This window comes from Littorina saxatilis, unplaced genomic scaffold, assembly GCF_037325665.1.
Source record: "Littorina saxatilis isolate snail1 unplaced genomic scaffold, US_GU_Lsax_2.0 scaffold_793, whole genome shotgun sequence".
NCBI classification, from domain to species: Eukaryota; Metazoa; Mollusca; class Gastropoda; order Littorinimorpha; family Littorinidae; genus Littorina; species Littorina saxatilis.
The window spans coordinates 25,745-45,000 of record NW_027128989.1 but is presented as its reverse complement, the minus strand read 5'-3'; the positions used below and the strand labels follow the sequence as shown (position 1 = coordinate 45,000).

The 19,256-nt window shown below is 42.2% G+C and overlaps 1 protein-coding gene across 3 annotated transcripts; it reads left to right on the top strand.

Moving 5' to 3' along the window:
- The first annotated feature begins 3,103 nt into the window (after positions 1 to 3,103).
- On the top strand, positions 3,104 to 19,142 carry LOC138957283 (cilia- and flagella-associated protein 119-like). Of its 3 annotated transcripts, none has more exons than XM_070328421.1 (9): positions 3,104 to 4,413; positions 8,211 to 8,242; positions 9,220 to 9,285; positions 9,835 to 10,004; positions 10,509 to 10,579; positions 11,887 to 12,003; positions 13,343 to 13,406; positions 14,400 to 14,486; positions 18,740 to 19,142. In XM_070328421.1, exons 1-9 carry the CDS (start codon positions 4,216 to 4,218, stop codon positions 18,928 to 18,930), a joined length of 996 nt encoding a protein of 331 aa, XP_070184522.1. In that variant the 5' UTR covers positions 3,104 to 4,215; the 3' UTR covers positions 18,931 to 19,142. The 3 variants fall into 3 exon arrangements, with proteins under 3 accessions (XP_070184522.1, XP_070184521.1, XP_070184523.1); XM_070328420.1 differs by having other exon boundaries at positions 3,106 to 4,413; positions 14,400 to 14,531; XM_070328422.1 differs by lacking the exon at positions 3,104 to 4,413 and adding an exon at positions 6,162 to 6,317 and having other exon boundaries at positions 14,400 to 14,531.
- The last annotated feature ends 114 nt before the right edge of the window (positions 19,143 to 19,256 follow it).

Genomic DNA, 19,256 nt, shown 5'->3' with positions numbered 1-19,256 from the left:
AAGCAATGACATGAACATGACACCTTACCTTCGTTGTATTTCTCTTTCTTCTTTGTGGGGTCAGGAAATAAAGCGGGTTTTTTATGAGCAACGATTCCCATTTCATCCGGTTCAGATCGGAATTCTGATCTCAGCCAGACGAGAACTGAATTCTGATTGTAGCCGGCTCAGTAGTTTCGGAATCTAGCCAGACTCCAAGTTGCAAGCAAAATAACCTGTTCAGTCTTTGCTATTGTGCAAAAGCGTGAAGCGTTCAACATGTAAAACCGACGGTTCAGTGTGGCACATATATATATACTAGATGAATACCCGCTTTGCCGGGTACCCGGCTTCGCCGGACCCGGCCTTAGTGGCGCACCAATACCCCCCGACTTCGCCGGGCGCACCGTACGCGATTGACGCCACACGAAGGAAGGGAGAAAAACGCGCAAAACACTGGAGAAGATAAGGAAGAGTTACTGGGAATGGATGTACAGAAAAACCAAAATCGGTTCAGCGCTGCGCGCTGAGAGCACGTGTTGAAAATTTTCATCGAGCAGATTGTGTCCGGGGTCTACCTGAATATGCCCACCAAATTTGAAGCAGATCCATCGAGAACTTTGGCCGTGCATCGCGAAGAAAGACAGACAGGCAGACACACACACACACAGGCCGTATATAGATATAGATAGGGGAAGGGCTCCTAATATGGACCACTTTTTGTTTTATGCTGATAACTAGCTTGTTTTCTTGCGAAGAAGTTTCATTTTGTGTTTGGTAGTCCTTCTCTTTTAGGTTAACCGTTAGGCCTAATTAGAGTGAAATAGCTTTGATAGACATTCAGCAAAAATTAAATACAGAAAAAATCTCAAATGGTCCATATTAGGAGCCTGGGCGCCTAATATGGACCAGTGAAGAGGCCTTCACGAATCACTGTAAGAAGCCCCCTATACTTCAAAATAACATGATACAACTTAGTGTACAAGTCAGACTAATTCAAATATGCTTTAGATTTATCTGTTTCGGGTTGATGAGAGCATTATTTGAAGCACACCAGGAAAATAAAGAAGCTTATCAAAAACAGAGTGAAAATAAGTGAAATTATCAACTTCCACGAAAAGAAGACTTTTTGTTATATTTTTTTGTAAATCTCGAGGGCTAGTTATAGGTTATTTCCAGCAAGCTTCTTTATGAATTAATGAAAATAGCCTTTAGCTTTTATTTTCTTCGATTTGTTGAAGGTGGTCTATCTTAGGGAACTCGCACATAGTTTGAGATTTTGCTATTATTTTTGGTTTGCAGTAGAAACTCGGGGTCAACACTGCTAAAATGTAACAAATGAGGTCTTAGCTGTCATATATAGCAATTTTTGTGTGATAAAAGCTTTGGCTGTGGACAGAAATGAGTTCGTTTTAGGCGGCAAATTTAGAGTGAACGCTGCCAAAAGTGAAAAAAAGAGAAAAAGCCTAACAGTTTTGAGATTTGTGTTTCTGCAACTGTTTTGACATGTGCACGTTATCCAGAGAGGGTGAATACAGCGAATAAAACATTCTTGAGCGCTCTAGCGCCGTTAGTTTGTCAGAACAGGAGGTGGTCCATATTAGGAGCCGGTCCATATTAGGAGCCCTTCCCCTAACTCGAAAGTTTGTTGTGCAACTTATGTCGCTTTTCCCCAAACGCTGTCACCTCAACCTAATTTACTTCGAGTTTGGTTGTAAGAAAGTACGAGGACTTGGAGTCCGCTGGACAGTCAATGGTATGCAGCTGGACGTGCCTTAGACTAGTAGACTAATTGCCTGACTGATACTAGCGGACATGTGCTGCTGCTTTCCACATGATACTCTCTGATGAGTTTTCCCCCTGTGTGTGTGTGTGTGTGTGTGTGTGTGTGGGCTGAGCCGAGACGGAGAGAGAAAGAGATAGAGAGACAGAGAGAGACACACACAAATACAGACAGACAGACAGACAGACAGACAGACAGACAGACAGAGTAGAGAGAGTGTGAAAGGGCAAAGAGAGAGAGAGAGAGAGAGAGAGAGAGAGAGAGAGAGAGAGAGAGAGAGAGAGAGAGAGAGAGAGAGAGAGAGAGAGAGAGAGAGAGAGAGAGAGAGAGAGAGAGAGAGAGAGAGAGAGAGAGAGAGGAGGTATTACACACCGGTACGACCGAACTAAGGTATCAATAAATTACTGTTGTGCAGCGGGTTGAAAGAATACCCTATACCTCGGAGATATACCTTCACTCGGTCTCAACGACGTCACGTGACATGTTATATGGTGGAAGAGAATGCTGTCGCTTATTTTCCACCCTCAGTTCGGTAAGACTGAAACGATGCTCAGTCACGGAAAGAACTATCCAAACTTGCAAGCACAGCCGCGGTTGTCCTGTAAGTTCCCGATCCATGTTAAACCCTCATCCTCAAAAGGAAAATAAGCGACAGCATTCTCTTCCACCATATAACATGTCACGTGACGTCGTTGAGACCGAGTGAAGGTATATCTCCGAGGTATAGGGTATTCTTTCAACCCGCTGCACAACAGTAATTTAACGTTACCTTAGTTCGGTCGTACCGGTGTGCAATGGGAGGAGGGGAGGGAGGGAGGGAGGGAGGGAGGGAGGGAGAGAGAGAGAGAGAGAGAGAGAGAGAGAGAGAGAGAGAGAGAGAGAGAGAGAGAGAGAGAGAGAGAGAGCACAGGCTCTCGTCAAGAGCTCGGCGGGATCAAAGTGGGCGGGGCCTAATGCGCTCCCAACACTACTTCTAGGATAAGGAAGGCGAAAAGGGTCAAATGATCGATCCTTTTGATCGATCAAAAGGATCGATCCTTTTCGCGTTTGACCCTTTCCGCCCGACGCGCGCAAAGGGTCAAATGATCGATCAGAAAAGGATCGATCAAAAGGATCGATCATTTGACCCTTTTCGCCTTCCATACTAGGAAAGGATGTACTCAATCACCCTAACCACGTGATATCCAAGACATAAGCCCCGAGAGAGAGAGAGAGAGAGAGAGAGAGAGAGAGAGAGAGAGAGAGAGAGTATTTCCAGAACTTTTTAAGCCAGGCGCAACGTCATTTTCGATGACGTTTATTTGCTCGTAGAATTCTGCGTCATCAACTCAAGATTCTGAATTTTTTTTGGAGGGGTCATATTGGCATCAGAAGCTTTCATATTCGTCCAGTGTGTCTCAACATTATCTTCATCATTGCCAACACCCCCATCACCCCCACCACCAGCACCAACACCACCACCACAGCCGCTACCAGCAGGAATATAACACCAGCAGCAGCAGCAGAAGCAGCAGCAACGACAACAGTAACAACAGCAGCAAACATAAACCTTGATCAGAGATCTCTGCGACCAGCAACAACACCACTGAACAACAACAAAACACTAGCAGCGGCAGCAACAACACCACTGAACAACAACAAAACACTAGCAGCGGCAGCAACAACACCACTGAACAACAACAAAACACTAGCAGCGGCAGCAACAACACCACTGAACAACAACAAAACACTAGCAGCGGCAGCAACAACACCACTGAACAACAAAACACTAGCAGCGGCAGCAACAACACCACTGAACAACAACAAAACACTAGCAGCGGCAGCAACAACACCACTGAACAACAACAAAACACTAGCAGCGGCAGCAACAACAAGTGTTGAGTAGAGATCTCCGCAAACAACAACGACAGCATCAAGAGCAGAATCAACAACAACTGCAACAACAAGCCCTGATCTCCAGCTAACAGCAACAACAGCAGCAGAAACAACAACAACAACAACAACAACAACAACACTATTACAAACAAGCCCTGAGCAGAGATCGATCTCTGGTCTTGTTCCTTCACATAGTCATCGACCAGATCGTTGTGACTAGTTCAACTTACTTCACGTTGTGAAGGAAGACGCCAATACTTGGTTTGGTGCAAAGGCACACACCAATATTTGTTGGAAACGAACAGCTCAGTGTTTGCTGCAAAGGATTTAACTATTTGCTGGAAAGTTTTATGCATAGCTGAATCATCGGCTGAACATTGCACATAGACTAATTCATATTTGTCCCAAATAAAATAATCACACTTTTGTTGCAAAACAAAAAACATCAATAGGTTTGTTGCTGGCAGAGCACTGTGAGTGTAATCAACATTTTCCGCAAAACCGAACCCACACTGAGAATACACACAGCAGTATTTGTTGCAAAATCCACCAAAATCAATCTTTGACAACACTAAACCATGGCCGAAATGTACAGTGAAACTGAAATAGTGTCGAACTTCAAGCAAGCCAACTGGAGCGACGCTTCCCTGCTCGAGAGAGAACGCACGTACGGAGTTCGCTATTCCCACGCCACCAAATATGGTCTGCTTCTTGCACCGGGGTCTGACACCAGTTCCTGGGCGCATCTTCTGCAGGCGGAGTTGATCTATGTGTTTGTAAGTATAAGACTGTGTACAACTGTGTGGTGGTGGTCGGGGGGTGGGGGTGGTTGGTGGTGAAGGGGTACTGAAGGGGGAGGTATTATGTGTGCATGGTGTGTGTTGGATGCGTGTGTGTGTGCGTGTGTGTGTTTGTTCAGGACTTTAATCAGTAACACAGCACTCCGGCCGTGTTCTTGTTTATGTTGCAACTGAAACTATTTTTCGCGACTTCTTTTGTTTGATTTAAAAAAAAAATTTTTTTTACTACCGTTCTTGTTTTTGACACGGTCGACAACTTAAGGGGGTAGACCTACCTAGAGTTGGGAAAAAAAGTGCTTTTTTTGAGAACCTACTAGTGTGTGGCATCATTAGAAAGCTAAATCTCTCTATTTTCATTTATAGTTTGAATTGTCAATCAATTTCAATCCAAACTGGAGATATGAGGGTTCTAAGCAGGCGTGTATCAACCCTAAAAACTCAAAATCCGGTCCCATTTTAATCTTTATTTCATTGCACACAAAAACTAATTTATTTTAGCATGCAGATTTTCTTCAAAAACGCCACTTTTCAGGGTGTTTTTACACCACAGTTTTCAAGTCATGCTGGAGCCTTGTAATTTGTACTGGAAATAGATTTTAGCCATAGCTGCATCCTAAACTAGCCAAACTGTAATCGAACAGACAGATCAAAATATCATAATTTATACTAAGGGGAGATTTTTTAAAATTATTTTGTATTAAATTGTGTACATGGTGTTTACTGGTAATATGCCGCACACCTGCTTTTCCGTACTTCAGGCTCCAGGTAAACTTGTTTTTCGTCACTTTTCCAAAGTACAGCTTTCAGGGATAAAAAGTGTAAGAAATATTGTGTAAAAAGTGATACCAACATTGTTTTGTTCGCAAAATGTTATTATTATCTATCTATTTATTTTTTCTCATGTTTGTGAAAATTTATCAGCTAAACAATTATTTTCCTGAAAGGCTTCATAACTGACATAGATGCCCACCAAATACCATCAAAATCTACTGAGATGTTACTATGTAGCAAAAATAAACAACAATACACCCAACTCTAGGTAGGTCGATCTACCCCCTTAAACTGAAATTCTCTTGTTTCCCAAAGTATCCACACCGCCTTTACTTCAAAACGTCTTTCAGTCCGTCTCTTTTTCTCCGCCATCACAAATAAAGAATTATGTGTACATTTGGCCGAAAATATGTATGAATAACCAAAAGATAAGGCCAAAGTGACGGATTTAAGAGTCTTGAAACCAATAGACAATAGAACGATTTTCTTTATATTGACTCGGAAACACCACTACCCATACACACACTTCTTGAAACACGCTCAGAAACGAACCTTCTTTTTTTTTTTTTAAATCGTTTCCTCATTATATACATTTACTGTAATATACATTTACTGTAACAGCAATAAATATCCAAGTCCCCAACAACCACGCCCAGCCACCAGCAGGCTTTACATTATTCTGAAGCCTAGCTTAAGTTGCACTCGGGCGTCGTGCCCAATAACTTGCAAGACTAAGGGAAACTGTGTCGTAACTTAGCCGCTGTAGCAAATTCTTTCCCCAGAACTTTCAACAGGATTGACAGTAGATCCCTGCATGTGTATTCGCGCGGGGGGTGGGTGGGGGGGGGGGGGGGGGGAGAGAGAGAGAGAGAGAGAGAGAGAGAGAGAGAGATGCCAAACGGTTAAAGGGAGGCCATTCAGGGCAAAGTCGCATAGCAACAGACCGGAAGCTCGTGTTGTTTATGTTCCTGTTCCGAGAGGCCGACAGTGCGACTTGACAAGTGCGCGTACCATTCCTTCTCCCTGATTTTGTCATCATGCTCTCGACAGAAAACTCTCAGACCCAAATGGAGGGTGCAACCCCGGCTGATACACCCAAACTTATTCAAGTGAGATGTTTTTTTCGTGTTAAAAGGGGAGGCAGATTTACAACCCATGGACGAACAGCGTTTCGTGCCTATGCTCATGTTTGTGTGTGTATATGTGTGTGTGCTTGTGTGTGTGTGTTTGGTGTGTGTGTGCGGTGGTGTGTGTGTGTGTGTGCCTGCGTACCGGTGTGCCTGCGTTAGAGTATGCATTCTGTCTGTCTGTCTGACTTTCTCTCTCTTGCCACCTCTCTCATCCCTCTCCCTCCCTTGTCTCTCTCCACGTTAAAATTATGAAACATTTTAAATAAGACACACACAAACAAACAAACAAACAATCAAACTGCATCTCTCTTGAACAAAATACTTGATAATCTGATTAGGTCTAATTGGTTGGACGAACAGCGTTTCGTGCCTATGCTCATGTTTGTGTGTGTGTATATTTGTGTGTGTGTGTGTGTGTGTTTGTGTGTGTGTGTGTGTGTGTGCCTGCATACCGGTGTGCCTGCGTTAGAGTATGCATTCTGTCTGTCTGTCTCTCTCTCTCTCGCCACCTCTCTCTATCCCTCTCCCTCTCTTGTCTCTCTCCACGTTAAAAGTATGAAACATTTTAAATAAGACACACACAAACAAACAAACAAACAATCAAACTGCATCTCTCTTGAACAAAATACTTGATACAGTAATCTGATTAGGTCTAATTGGTTGGACGAACAGCGTTTCGTGCCTATGCTCATGTTTGTGTGTGTGTATATTTGTGTGTTTGTGTGTGTGTGTGTGTGTGGTGTGTGTGCGGTGGTGTGTGTGTGTGTGTGTGTGTGTGCCTGCGTACCGGTGTGCCTGCGTTAGGGTATGCATTCTGTCTGTCTGTCTGTCTCTCTCTCTCACTTTCTCTCGCCACCTCTCTCTATCCCTCTCCCTCTCTTTCACACACACACACACACACACACACACACACACACACACACACACACACACACACACACACACACACATAAATTGCATATGGGCCTCCAAACTTTTGTAAGATCTGAACTGGTCAAGAGTGTAGGCGCTAATGCCACACACCAGATAGCTTGTGAGACTCGGAAAGTCCAAAGGTGGAATCGCATTATAGTCCTCTGTCCATGAGGTTTCTGGGCAGCTGTACGGGTCAAATCCGTTCAAATGCTGGATTTTTTCAAGGTATCGAACCCTATGTTCACTGTCCAACCGATCAATATACTTCCTACTGTCCCTTCCTTTCACTTTTTCCATTTTTGGCAACAGAAAACTGTGTTTTCTACTCTCTTGATGATAACCGGAAACAAGTAGACCTTACCAAGATGGCGGACGCATCGGTAACTATCACGTGACGCTCGGTGCCTATTGGTAGTTAGTTTCGGAGTCCGGACATTGCGTTTAGTGTATGGTTGTTCCAAGACTGATGGAGACAAGCTAGTCGGGGTTATTGTTCTTTAATTTTAGAGTTTACCCTTTGTATACTCGGATGTGTTTGTGTGTAAAAAGTGTGTGTGTGTGTAAAAATGTGTGTGTGTAGGAGTGGGGGGGGGGGGGGGGGGGGGGGGAATGCCCCAGTGTGAGGCAAGCTAGTCAGCGTTGTAAAAAGTTAATCATTAAATGTGTGTGTGTGTGTGTGTGTGTGTGTGTGTGTGTGTGTGTGTGTGTGTGTGTGTGTGTGTGTTGCTTGTGTTTGTGTTGGGTGTGTGTTTGAGAGAGAGGGAGAGAGAAAAGCAACTGCAGAATCAACTTTTGTTGATAATATGTTGCGGTCAATAGTATGACATCTGCACTGATTTGATTTCTAAATCTCACATTATCTGGGGACATCCAAATAAGCCACCAAATGTTCAAATTTAAACGGGATAAATTGTTCGTTTATCAACATTATGTGATATGATATTCTTCTCTTTGCAGCCAAGGGATCACAAAGGCAAAGTTGTTGTCTGGTATGTCAAAATTGTTTTTCACAGATTTTAGAATAATCACAGAAGCATTATGAATTTTTAGTATACATTTCCATTACAGTAGACTCCGCTTAATAAGGTCACCTTGGTGCAGGACAAAAGTGGTTATATTAAGCGGGTGGATTTAATAAAAGCATATATATAAGCATAAAACATAAGGAAAAATCTGTGCAGTCAGAAATTGGCCTCAAAAGCGGGTGGCTTTATTAAACATGGCCTTATTAAGCGGATTCTACTGTATAATCACTTGAAAAACTGAAACATTTATAATTGTATTTGTAAGCTGTTTGTTAAATGTTCAATACATTCACCTAATGCACAGGCATGCATGCACCACTTCGCAGCTTACTTCAAACCATTGATAGTGAGAGACTAATGAAGATAACAAGGCTGCCTGTATTTGGCCTCCGTTTGTGCTCTCATTTACTTATTTATCTATAACTTCCATTACCTAGTTCGGTGTTTATTTATCTATTCATCAACACCTTCTTTTTCTTTCCTTTCTTACAATAAAACAACAAGATGGGTTAATTAATGAAAGTGGACTGTGACTATGTTATGCGTGTTTTTTATTTTTGTTTATTTATTTATTGTCTTTACACCCCCGGTATAGGGGTGTGTATAGGTTTCGGTCGATGTGTTTGTTTGTTTGTTTGTGTGTTTGTGTTCGCATATAGATCTCAAGAATGAATGGACCGATCGTCACCAAACTTGGTGAACAGGTTCTATACATTCCTGAGACGGTCCTTACAAAAATTGGGACCAGTCAAACACACGGTTAGGGAGTTATTGGTGGATTAAGATTCTACAAGGACTTATAGAGAAACATATTAATGGTCAAAGGGAAATAACCTTCTCAGTTGGTGGCAGTGAGAATGGGTGCAATGGTTATTTCCCTTTGACCAACGGGGGTGTTTTTCCTACATCGGAGGAATTTCTTGTTCTTTTTGTTGCCACAGGGCTGATCTGACAGTGGATGATATAGACAGACTGAACGAGTCGCTCAATGTTGATCACAATAAACAGTGAGTATTATTATTCTCTTTGCTTGCATACTTTCTGACATGGGGAAGTTGCTGAGGTGTGGGTACAGTAGGGATAATATGAGTAGATAAATGTTCAGGGGGTTACCACACAAAAAAAAGAGAAAATGCTTGAACTCGTATTAATTGGCAAAGCAGAGCCCACGATGAGTATTTAAAAAAAGTATTTGTGTATACAATTTATTTCAGATCAAAGCTAAATCATGTGAAGATTTTTCCTTCATGGAGTCTTTCCATTTACCTCCATTTTAAAACTCCCTGTGTATACAATTTATTTCCAGATCAAAGCTAAATCATGTGAAGATTTTTCCTTCATGGAGTCTTTCCATTTACCTCCATTTTAAAACTCCCTGTGTATACAATTTATTTCCAGATCAAAGCTAAATCATGTGAAGATTTTTTCTTTATGGATCGAGTCTTTCAATTTGCCTCCATTTTAATACTCCCTGCTTTTTAACACCTGATTTCCTCTGATTTTTGTAGGTCTTACAAGGGGGGTCCCACTGTACATTCCTGCATGTTTTGTTTCAGAGTCCTTGCGGACATCTTCCATCTGGACATGTGGCGGGAGGACCCCAAGCAGGCCATTGTGATGGACCTGTACTACTACACCATCCAGTTCGCCCGCGACAACAACTTCAACAGGGAGAAGACCTCCACCTTCTTCTCCATCATGAAGAAGACTCATGAAGTCGCTATCGGTAAATATCTGGAAGTGAATGTGTGCGAGATGCTAGCTAGGGGTCTTGTTCAAGTAAGAAGTACATGTAAATAGTTTGTGTTAATTTATTTACCCTTACAATCTACACTTGGGCACAGTCTGATTTTGTAGTTTGTTTGGTTTTTTTTGCAGTCTGATTTCAGTCGTTATGCTTTTTTAGTTTATTTTTTTTATTCAGTGTCATATAATTCTCAGGTGTCTTCATGGATTCTCATTTTTGAAAAGTTGACTGGGTGGTCTTGCCCTTCTGTAATAATTTGTTTAGGGCATAATGTTAATCACCTTTTAAATTTCTAATAAGCAGTTTTCTTGTCTGTACATTCTTGCTTCCTTCAGGAAGGAAAAGGCATAGGAGGTATGTGTTAAGATATAGAAATTAATGCATGTGCAGTAAGATTAGCTGCATACATTTCGAGACAAGAAGGGAACACGTTTTCAGATACATGTGCATGTATTTTTAATTTATAAAACTCTTGTCTTGCAGAAACGCCTTTCGGGAATCTTGAACAGACATTCCGCTACTTCAAGGAGCTCATGTTGCGTCATGCAGTCAGTGTAAGTGTGCAGGAATCTTAATTAACTAAATGAATTAATTGAATTTAATGTCTTCTTCTTCTTCAGCGTTCCAGGATTTTCTGATTACGTGTGAGCTCGTTTGCCCATTTGGGTTCCCCACACTATACTCTGAGAGCATAGTCAGCTTCACTCCGCTTTCGTTAAGTAGGAATGCTGGGTATTTTCGTGTTTCCATAACCCATCGAACTCTGACATGGATTACAGGATCTTTTCCGTGCGCACTTGGTCTTGTGCTTGCATGTACACACGAACGGGGTTAAGTCACCAGCAGGTCTGCACATAAGTTGACCCGGGAGATCAGAAAAATCTCCACTCTTAACCCACCAGGCGGCAGCGACCGGGATTCGAACTCACGACCTCCCGATTAGGAGGCCGACGTCTTACCACCCCGCCACTGCGAACGTTAATATCACGAATTTAATATCAGAATGAAAGTAACAAGAATCTGTAAGTGACATCAACAGTTATTTTTCGCATTCCAGCGACTCATCATGTCACATTATTCTCACACATGATGCACACACTTACATACATACATACACAGGCAACCATACACAAACACAAAGTGACATACTTGCACACAAACCCACATACATGGGGGCTGGGTAGCTCAGTTGGTCGAGCACTGGACGATCCTAAGGTCACAGGTTCGAATCCCGGCAAGGACGGACACGGGTCAACTTTATGTGCAGACTCGGAGATGGTACATGGTATCCATGTCCCATCCCCCGTGTAACCCCATTGGCACGTAAAAGGCCTCGGTCATACTGCAGGTAGCTGATTACACACCTCAGGCCTAAACAAAAAATAGGTGTGGTTACGGTAACCCGACCTACCCTATTTTTAGGGGCCGACCCTATAACTTTTTATTACATAATTTGTAAAAAAAAAATTTAAAAAAATAAAAAAAGTGCAGAAAACGCAATGAAAGCGAAAGCGCTCGAGTCGCACACTTATTTCCCTGTCAAGTAGGTTTAATTTGTACACATTAGAAAAAAAAGTTAAAAAAAAAAAGTGATTGCCTACCTTCCTACCCTATTTTTTTTGGCTATGTTACCTTAACCACACCTATATTTTTTTTTTTGGCCTAAGCAAGCACACACCTGTGTAGCCTGACTCTTGTTGCTGCTAGATTTCCACTGGGGGGAGGCGACCCGAATTTCTCAGCATTGGGATAACAGAGTAAATAAGATGAAAATGAAATGAAATAACTGGCAGTCACCTGTACGCACACACACTCATACAGACAGCTGATGAAAAGAATGAATTGTCAAACTCTGTCACAGAGAGCACCACACAGCATTGAGCTGTTCAACGTCGATGAAGTTCGCAAGCTGACAGAGTATGCCATCAATACCTACTTCAGGCACTTCAAGATGTACAAGTATGCTTTCACGCCACTTGTAAGTTTGTTCTTTCATGTTGTTCACTGTATCGCTATGATGGCTGATGTGCCTTTGGTCTCTGGGAACATGATATATATTTTATACTTGCAGGAGGATATAGGGCTTGATAAGGAATGCATGAATGAAAAGCATAAAAGATCAGACATTGATACAAATTGTATCCAAATATAATGTAGACATAGATATGTCTTCAATTACGCTACCCCAAACTGTTTTCTGAACTGTGCAAGTGTACTTCATCAAATATGTAGACCATCAATTTGTTAATCATATCCCGTCATGAGTATGTGTGCAGTTACTTACTATACATTTTAAACTTGTTTTGCTCCTTTGTAAGCATGTTGCAGTATTGTCATGTGTGTGTATATGGATACAATTTTGATCCCCTGAAATCGGCATATGCTGCCTGAATGGCGGGATAAAAACAGTCCTATTTAAAAGTAAAAATCCACTTGTGCAACAATATGAGTGAGCGTGAGAGTTTTATCCCATGAACGAAGAAGAAGTGTAAAATTTTGTTTAAACCGAATACCGTACTTTCCGGGTGACAAGGTGCTTCGTTATCTAAGACGCACCCCCTTCTTTTTAAAAAAAATTGTAATCCAGTCACCCATTGGACGCAGGGGGCCGATAGGGCGCACCAAAATTGAAAAAAGTATACCGGTAGTCGAAGAATGAAAATAAGCCGGCGAGATCAAAGCCAGGTCCATTGTTTATAGACACGACCTTCTTCCCAGGGGTCAATGACCCAGTTTTTGCCATGAGAGGTGGTTCCTGTCATATCTGAGAGAGGAAACACTTCCTGCTTCGGGGTCAGTGACCGAGTTTAACAGAGTCGAACTCTGTGTGTGCGGCGAGATCAAAGACATTGTGATAGCTGGGTGGCCTTGTTTATAGACACGACCTTCTTCCCAGGGGTCAATGACCCAGTTTTTGCCATGAGAGGTGGTTCCCCTGTCATATCTGAGAGAGGAAATACTTCCTGCACCGGGTCAGTGACCGGTCAGTGACCGAGTTTAACAGAGTGGAAATAATTATGTGTGCTCTGTGTGTGCGGCCAGATCAAAGGCAGGCATTGTGATAGCTGGGTGGCTTGAGAGCTTGAGGAAACTTGGCCAGGGCAGTACCTAGTAGCTGAAACATGCATTATCACAAGTTGTTTGACTGGTACTCAGGCGGTCTCTTTGATTTTTGTCCTATTTCATACAGGGATTAGGCGCTTCCTTATACAAGACGCAGGGGTCGAGCCTTATGACCCGGAAAGTACGGTACATAGACATCACACTTTCATAATACTGTATCTGATTCCAGTGTGTTTTCTGTTTGTACCCACCAGGTGCGCTTGGACCTGAGCATCAATTACTTTGGGGTTCCTATCGTCTCACCTGAACCAACGGAAGGTAGGTTTCCGCTATTCATCAGGGTTGTAATGCTGATCTCTTCTTTTTGGTGGTCATTTTTGCAGCGAACACTCTTAAAGTGCTGGAAACTACACTGCACTTCAAATCTTAGCCATCTTTGATTGATTTTAATGTTATTTACAATTCCTTTGAATAAACAGCCGAACATGCCCTGGTGAGCACATAGCGAGAACATGTAACCACATATATATGCCCCTATAATTAATGACTACCCTTAAGGATCCCAGACATTCGGGGGGGGGGGGGGGGGAGGGGGATATAATTCACCATATATCCATAGCCACCACCTGTCTTTTACCACCTCTTTGGGGTTGCAGGCATGGGAATTGTCCGCCGGCGGATTTCTGCCGAATTTTGTTTTTGTTCCGCCGAAAAAGCAAAAGTGTCCGCCGAAAAAATAAAGGGGGAAGGAACACAAAAAAAGCACCGGTTATTTTTGCCTTTGCGCAAAAGCCCGCGAAAACTTTCTGTACTTTGTTCACGCACTGCTACCGCCCGCCTCAGTTACTTGAACTTTTATGTTTGAAAGTAAACCAGATTGCACCGATTGTGTTACAAGTTACATTTTCCTGTTTGTCTCAACAGATCAAAATTTTAACAAATTTAAACCATATAATACATGTTATATTTTTTTTCTTCAAAAAAGCAAAAATTGGTACTAAAAACTCTGATTCTAAAAACAGAATTTAATGGCAAACTTGGAGCTCAGATGACACCAGCTAGATTGCACCATCTAGGTTCTTTGGAGAAATTTTTGTCCGGGGGGGGGGGGGGGGGGCATGCCCCCGGACCCCCCTAGCGCCGTCGACTTGACGCTTCGCGTCTTCAGTTATAAATTTTCAGCCTTTTTTACAATTTTCAATTCCCATGCCTGGGGTTGGTCCCTTTGGCTGGTCGCTAAAGACAGGTTCCAGTGTATATTCAACTTTAACAACCACACATTGACGATGATTTTACTTTGATCTCTTACAGCGGGAGACATTGACGAGGAGGGGTCCAAGGACCAGGAAACGGCAACAGAAGATCAGCTGAGAGGGGAGACGTCTGGGCCTGTAGAGGGTGAGACAGAGAACGAGGAGTTTGGGGAAGAGCATCCAGACACAGGTTGAAATTATGCCACACGTACCCTCCGTCCGTGGCTAGCTAGTCGTCTTTCTCTCCCCTGACTGACCCAGCTTGAAGCTAACGCCAGCTGCCAGTTGGAACTGTGCTACAATAGTGGCTAATACCTTCTTGCTTAGAAGATAACCGTAGCTTGAGGTTGAAACTGTACGTGCTACAAACTGGCTAATTCCTTCAGTCTCAGAACTGAGAAGCTAACGGTGGTTGCTGTTTCAGACTGTGCTATACAGGGGTTCATTCCTTTTTGCGCATACTATTAACAATAGCCGAATTAGTTGAAACCGTGCGAGATAGTGGTTATAATTCTTTCCCTTTCTAAGAAGTTCACAGCAAGCGCACATCAGATTGAAACTTTGCTATAAAGTGACTGGGTGGCCGAGTGGTAACGCACTTGCGCTCGGAAGCGAGAGGTTGCTTGTTCGACCCTGGGTCAGGCCGCAATTTTCTCCCCCCTTTCCTAACCTAGGTGGTGGGTTCAAGTGCTAGTCTTTCGGATGAGACGAAAAACCGAGGTCCCTTCGTGTACACTACATTGGGGTGTGCACGTTAAAGATCCCACGATTGACAAAAGGGTCTTTCCTGGCAAAATTGTATAGGCATAGATAAAAATGTCCACCAAATACCCGTTTGACTTGGAATAAAGGCCGTGAAAGGTGAATGCTCGCCTAATAGGCTACTGAGCTTTACTGGCCGATGTGAATGTGTTATATATTGTGTGTAAAAAATGTCTGTTTGTCTGTCTGTCTGTAAAAAATTCCATTTCAAACGGCAGAAATTAATATGTAAGCGCCTGGGGCTATATCTAGATTAGGCGCATAAAAATGATCACAATAATAATAATAATAATAATAAAGTGGCCTTCTGTCATGATGCTAATCATAATCCAACAGGCTATCTAGATGTACCTGTGGCTATAATAACAATGTTCGTTTAAACCTTGAATAACTAGTCCAGATGAGGAGAGTGCACCCTGCAGCCTGAAATTATACCGCACTTATAATTGTCACTGTAAGCTGGTTCATTAGACACTGACAAAGTATCACAGTCAGTTAAGCTTTCACCGGTCGGCATGTTCAAGACATGTGTGCAGCATACATATAGTGGCTAGCCTCTTTAGAATAGACTGGTTTTATTATAGTGTTCTATCAAATGTATACATGTATGTACAGTCAGAATATTAATAATAGCCCTTGAAAGCCCAGAAGAAGTGGAAGAAGAAGAAGTGCCTGCCTCCAAAACCTGCCACTCTTCTTAAAAAAAAATTAAATTTCTGTTTTAAAATTAGACAACAGGTTGAAATGCTACATAATCTGCCTCCGACTTGCTGTTTTTGCTTGCATGGTCTACCATAGTTGAAACTTTTTGTTTGAAACAAACTTATGCAGTGGCCTTTTTTAATGTGAATCCTTTCATCACAGGATAAGTACATACAGCCTAATTATAGACAACAGGTTGAAATGCTACATGGGGCGGGGATATAGCTCAGTTGGTAGCGCGCTGGATTTGTATTCAGTTGGCCGCTGTCAGCGCGAGTTCGATCCCAGGTTCGGCGGAAATTTATTTCACAGAGTCAACTTTGTGTGCAGACTCTCTTCGGTGTCCGAACCACCCCCCGTGTATACTACATTGGGTGTGCACGTTAAAGATCCCACGATTGACAAAAGGGTCTTTCCTGGCAAAATTGCTTAGGCACAATTAATAATTGTCTACCATACCCGTGTGACTTGGAATAAGGCCGTGAAAGGTAAATATGCGCCGACATGGCTGCAATCTACTGGCCGTATAAAATTTCATCTCACACGGCATCACTGCACAGCGCCTAGAACTGTACCCACGGAATATGCGCGATATAAGCCTCATTGATTGATTGATTGATAATCTGCCTCCGACTTGCTGTTTTTGCTTGCATGGTCTACCATAGTTGAAACTTTTTGTTTGAAACAAACTTATGCAGTGGCCTTTTTTAATGTGAATCCTTTCATCACAGGATAAGTACATACAGCCTTCAATGTCTGAGTGAAATTTAAAGCCAACATTTTTGTTTACACTAACTTGCCAGTCATCAGTGTTTTCAGTTCTTCCTGATATCCTGTTTGAAGCTGACAAAACTTCCCCAACCTTTGATGGTTGACCATGTTGCTTCCTGTGTCTGTTGATCGATTAGAATTATTAGTTCCTTTTCTACCTGTAAAGTCTAAGTTACTCACTCTACGGGGAATTAATTACAGTAACAGTTATCAGTGTTTTCAGTTCATTCTCATACCCAGTTTGAAGCTGACAAATCTTCCCCACCTTTGCCGGTTGATTCTGTTGCTTCCTCACGGTGTCTGATGAATGATTTGAAGTGCCTTTTCTCCCTTCAAAGTCTGAGTAGAATCAATGACAGTAACAGTTATCAGTTCTTCCTTATACCCAGTTTGAAGTTGACAAATCTTCCCTTTGCTGGTTGACCCTGTTCCTTCCTGTGCCTGCTGATAGATTAGAATTAAGTTCCTTTTCTGACTTCACATTTTCTAATAGTTTCAGAGCATACGAAATAGTTTAGAGTATTTTGTGGTGACTTTAAATGTGACCCTCCACCACGGAATGAGTCGCATATGTCACCTTTGCATGATTTTTATATTTTTACATTTTCATAACGAGATTTGTATGCTCTATTCAGTGGTGAAAACCGTTTTAGAAAAGAGCGAAAACTTATAAGGCTTATGAGTTATAAGGCTGTAACTAAGGTGACCCACACACTGTTACCAGACACTCCCCGGACTTATATTAAGCCTAGCGCAGAACCGCGCGAGGTGACATGCGACTCATTTCGTGGTGGAGGGTCACAAATGTAGTTATTTACGTAAGATACCTTTTAGATTACTTTCTGATGTGCTTGAAGATATTAGAAACAGCTCTTTGGTGTTTTTTAAATTTTTTATTGAAGTCCAACCATTTGCGTTTTAACTTTGAGAATGTCTCAACATTTCAGTATCTAGCTCCTGAAAGGCGTTAATTGTCTTTCATGTTAAAACATGAATGATTTTAGAGAGAACATGAGTGCTCAAATTATTTGTGTGCCAGGACATGTTAAACTGATGTAGCTAGTGAGTGTTCTGATTTGGAAAAAAACAACTTGTTACAGATGACTGTATCATTAACATATTATCTTCTGTCTTTGTAACCAATTACATTTTCAAACTGATCCTAAGCTTTTATGATGAATCAATGCTAAATATTTCTATGATAGTTTCACCTCATGTAACTCCTACATTAGCATTGCAACAACAATTTTTGGCTCTGGACATAGTAGTAACTTTGAAAGAAACACTGTTTTACAATTGTAAAATGAAGTTCTGTTTTACAATTATGCAAATTAAAATTTCAGATGGCATTAGTTTTAATCTTATCTTAATTGTCTTGTTGCAACCACCAAATCGTTGGCATTAGATTATTCACTTATCTTCTCAATCGTAAGCTAGCAAGCAATTAAGCTTCGCAAACGAGTATGGATATAAAGCGAGATAACTGATCTGAATTTGGCTAAGCACTGATTATTCTCTTTTGAGAGTCACACAAGAACTAGAGTTAGACTTGGTAAGTGTTAGAGTGGAACCCCCCTTTAAAAAACCCTCCCTTTTAAGACCCTGTTTTCTCAGACTTTCTGTTCATGACCTCTGTAAAAAAAGTAAATTTTAAGGGGCTTATTGTCCGTCAGGTCTTAATTGCCTATATTGGACATGAATTGGTTTATACGATTCGAGTTTTACGCCCTCACGGCTTTTTGATGTTTGCGTGTTTAGGTGGTATCAGCCATCTGCACTTATGGTAGAATGACCCAGATCTTTAACGTGCCATTGTGGTGGCACGGGGGTGGGAGATGGATACCGTCTCTGGGTCTGCACGTAAAGTTGACCCGTGTCCGTCCCGGCCCGGATTCGAACCAGCGACCTCTCGATCACAAGTCCAGTGCTCTACCACCTGAGCTACCCGGGCCCCCTATGACCTCTGTAAAATGACCCCCATTTTAAGTAAGACTCCCTCCTTTTTAAAGACCCAATTTTCTCAGATTTTTGGAGGTCTTAAAAGGGGGGGGGGGGGGGGGGGGGTTCCACTGAACATTACTTCTGTGACTCAGATTGACTTTACCTGTGCAGCAACTAACTCTCCCTTCTCTTTTTCTTTAATCTTTGTTCCTCCGACTACAGAAGAGTCTGAGGCACGCAAGGAGCTGAGAGCGATGATACAGACCTACTTGTCTGAAGAGATCAAGAAGGTCAAGCTGACCGTTGAGGAACAGCTCAAGGCGACAGAAGAAACGCTCAGCAAAAAACTCGAGGCAGCAGAACCCATCCACAAGAAGAGTACGCGCAAAGATTCTGCCAAAAAGAAGAAATGATCGAGATGTCTTTGTGCACATGTGTATATATTTTTTTTTAATTTAGATACTGAACTTTCCTGCGTCTTGTATGCAAGCAGAACCATCTAAAAAAGAAATATACCATCTTTGAATGCAAGCAGATCCTTGTAAAAATGAACTATATAGTGTCTTTGAAATCTTTCGGAGCACAAGAAAGTTTCCATTGTGTAAATAAACCGGATTGGGATGTCGTTAGGATCTTTCTTTATTTGGTGTTTAACGTCGTTTTCAACCGTTCAAGGTTATATCGCGATGGGGAAAGGGGGGGGGGGGGGGGGGGGATGGGATAGAGCCACTTGTTAATT

Coding starts and splice junctions, on each gene's coding strand:
- LOC138957283 (XM_070328420.1), top strand. CDS start 4,216: ATGGCCGAAATGTACAGTGAAACTGAAATAGTGTCGAACTTCAAGCAA. Junction 10,005..10,508: donor GACTCATGAAGTCGCTATCG/GTAAATATCTGG, acceptor CTTGTCTTGCAG/AAACGCCTTTCGGGAATCTT. Junction 10,580..11,886: donor TGTTGCGTCATGCAGTCAGT/GTAAGTGTGCAG, acceptor ACTCTGTCACAG/AGAGCACCACACAGCATTGA.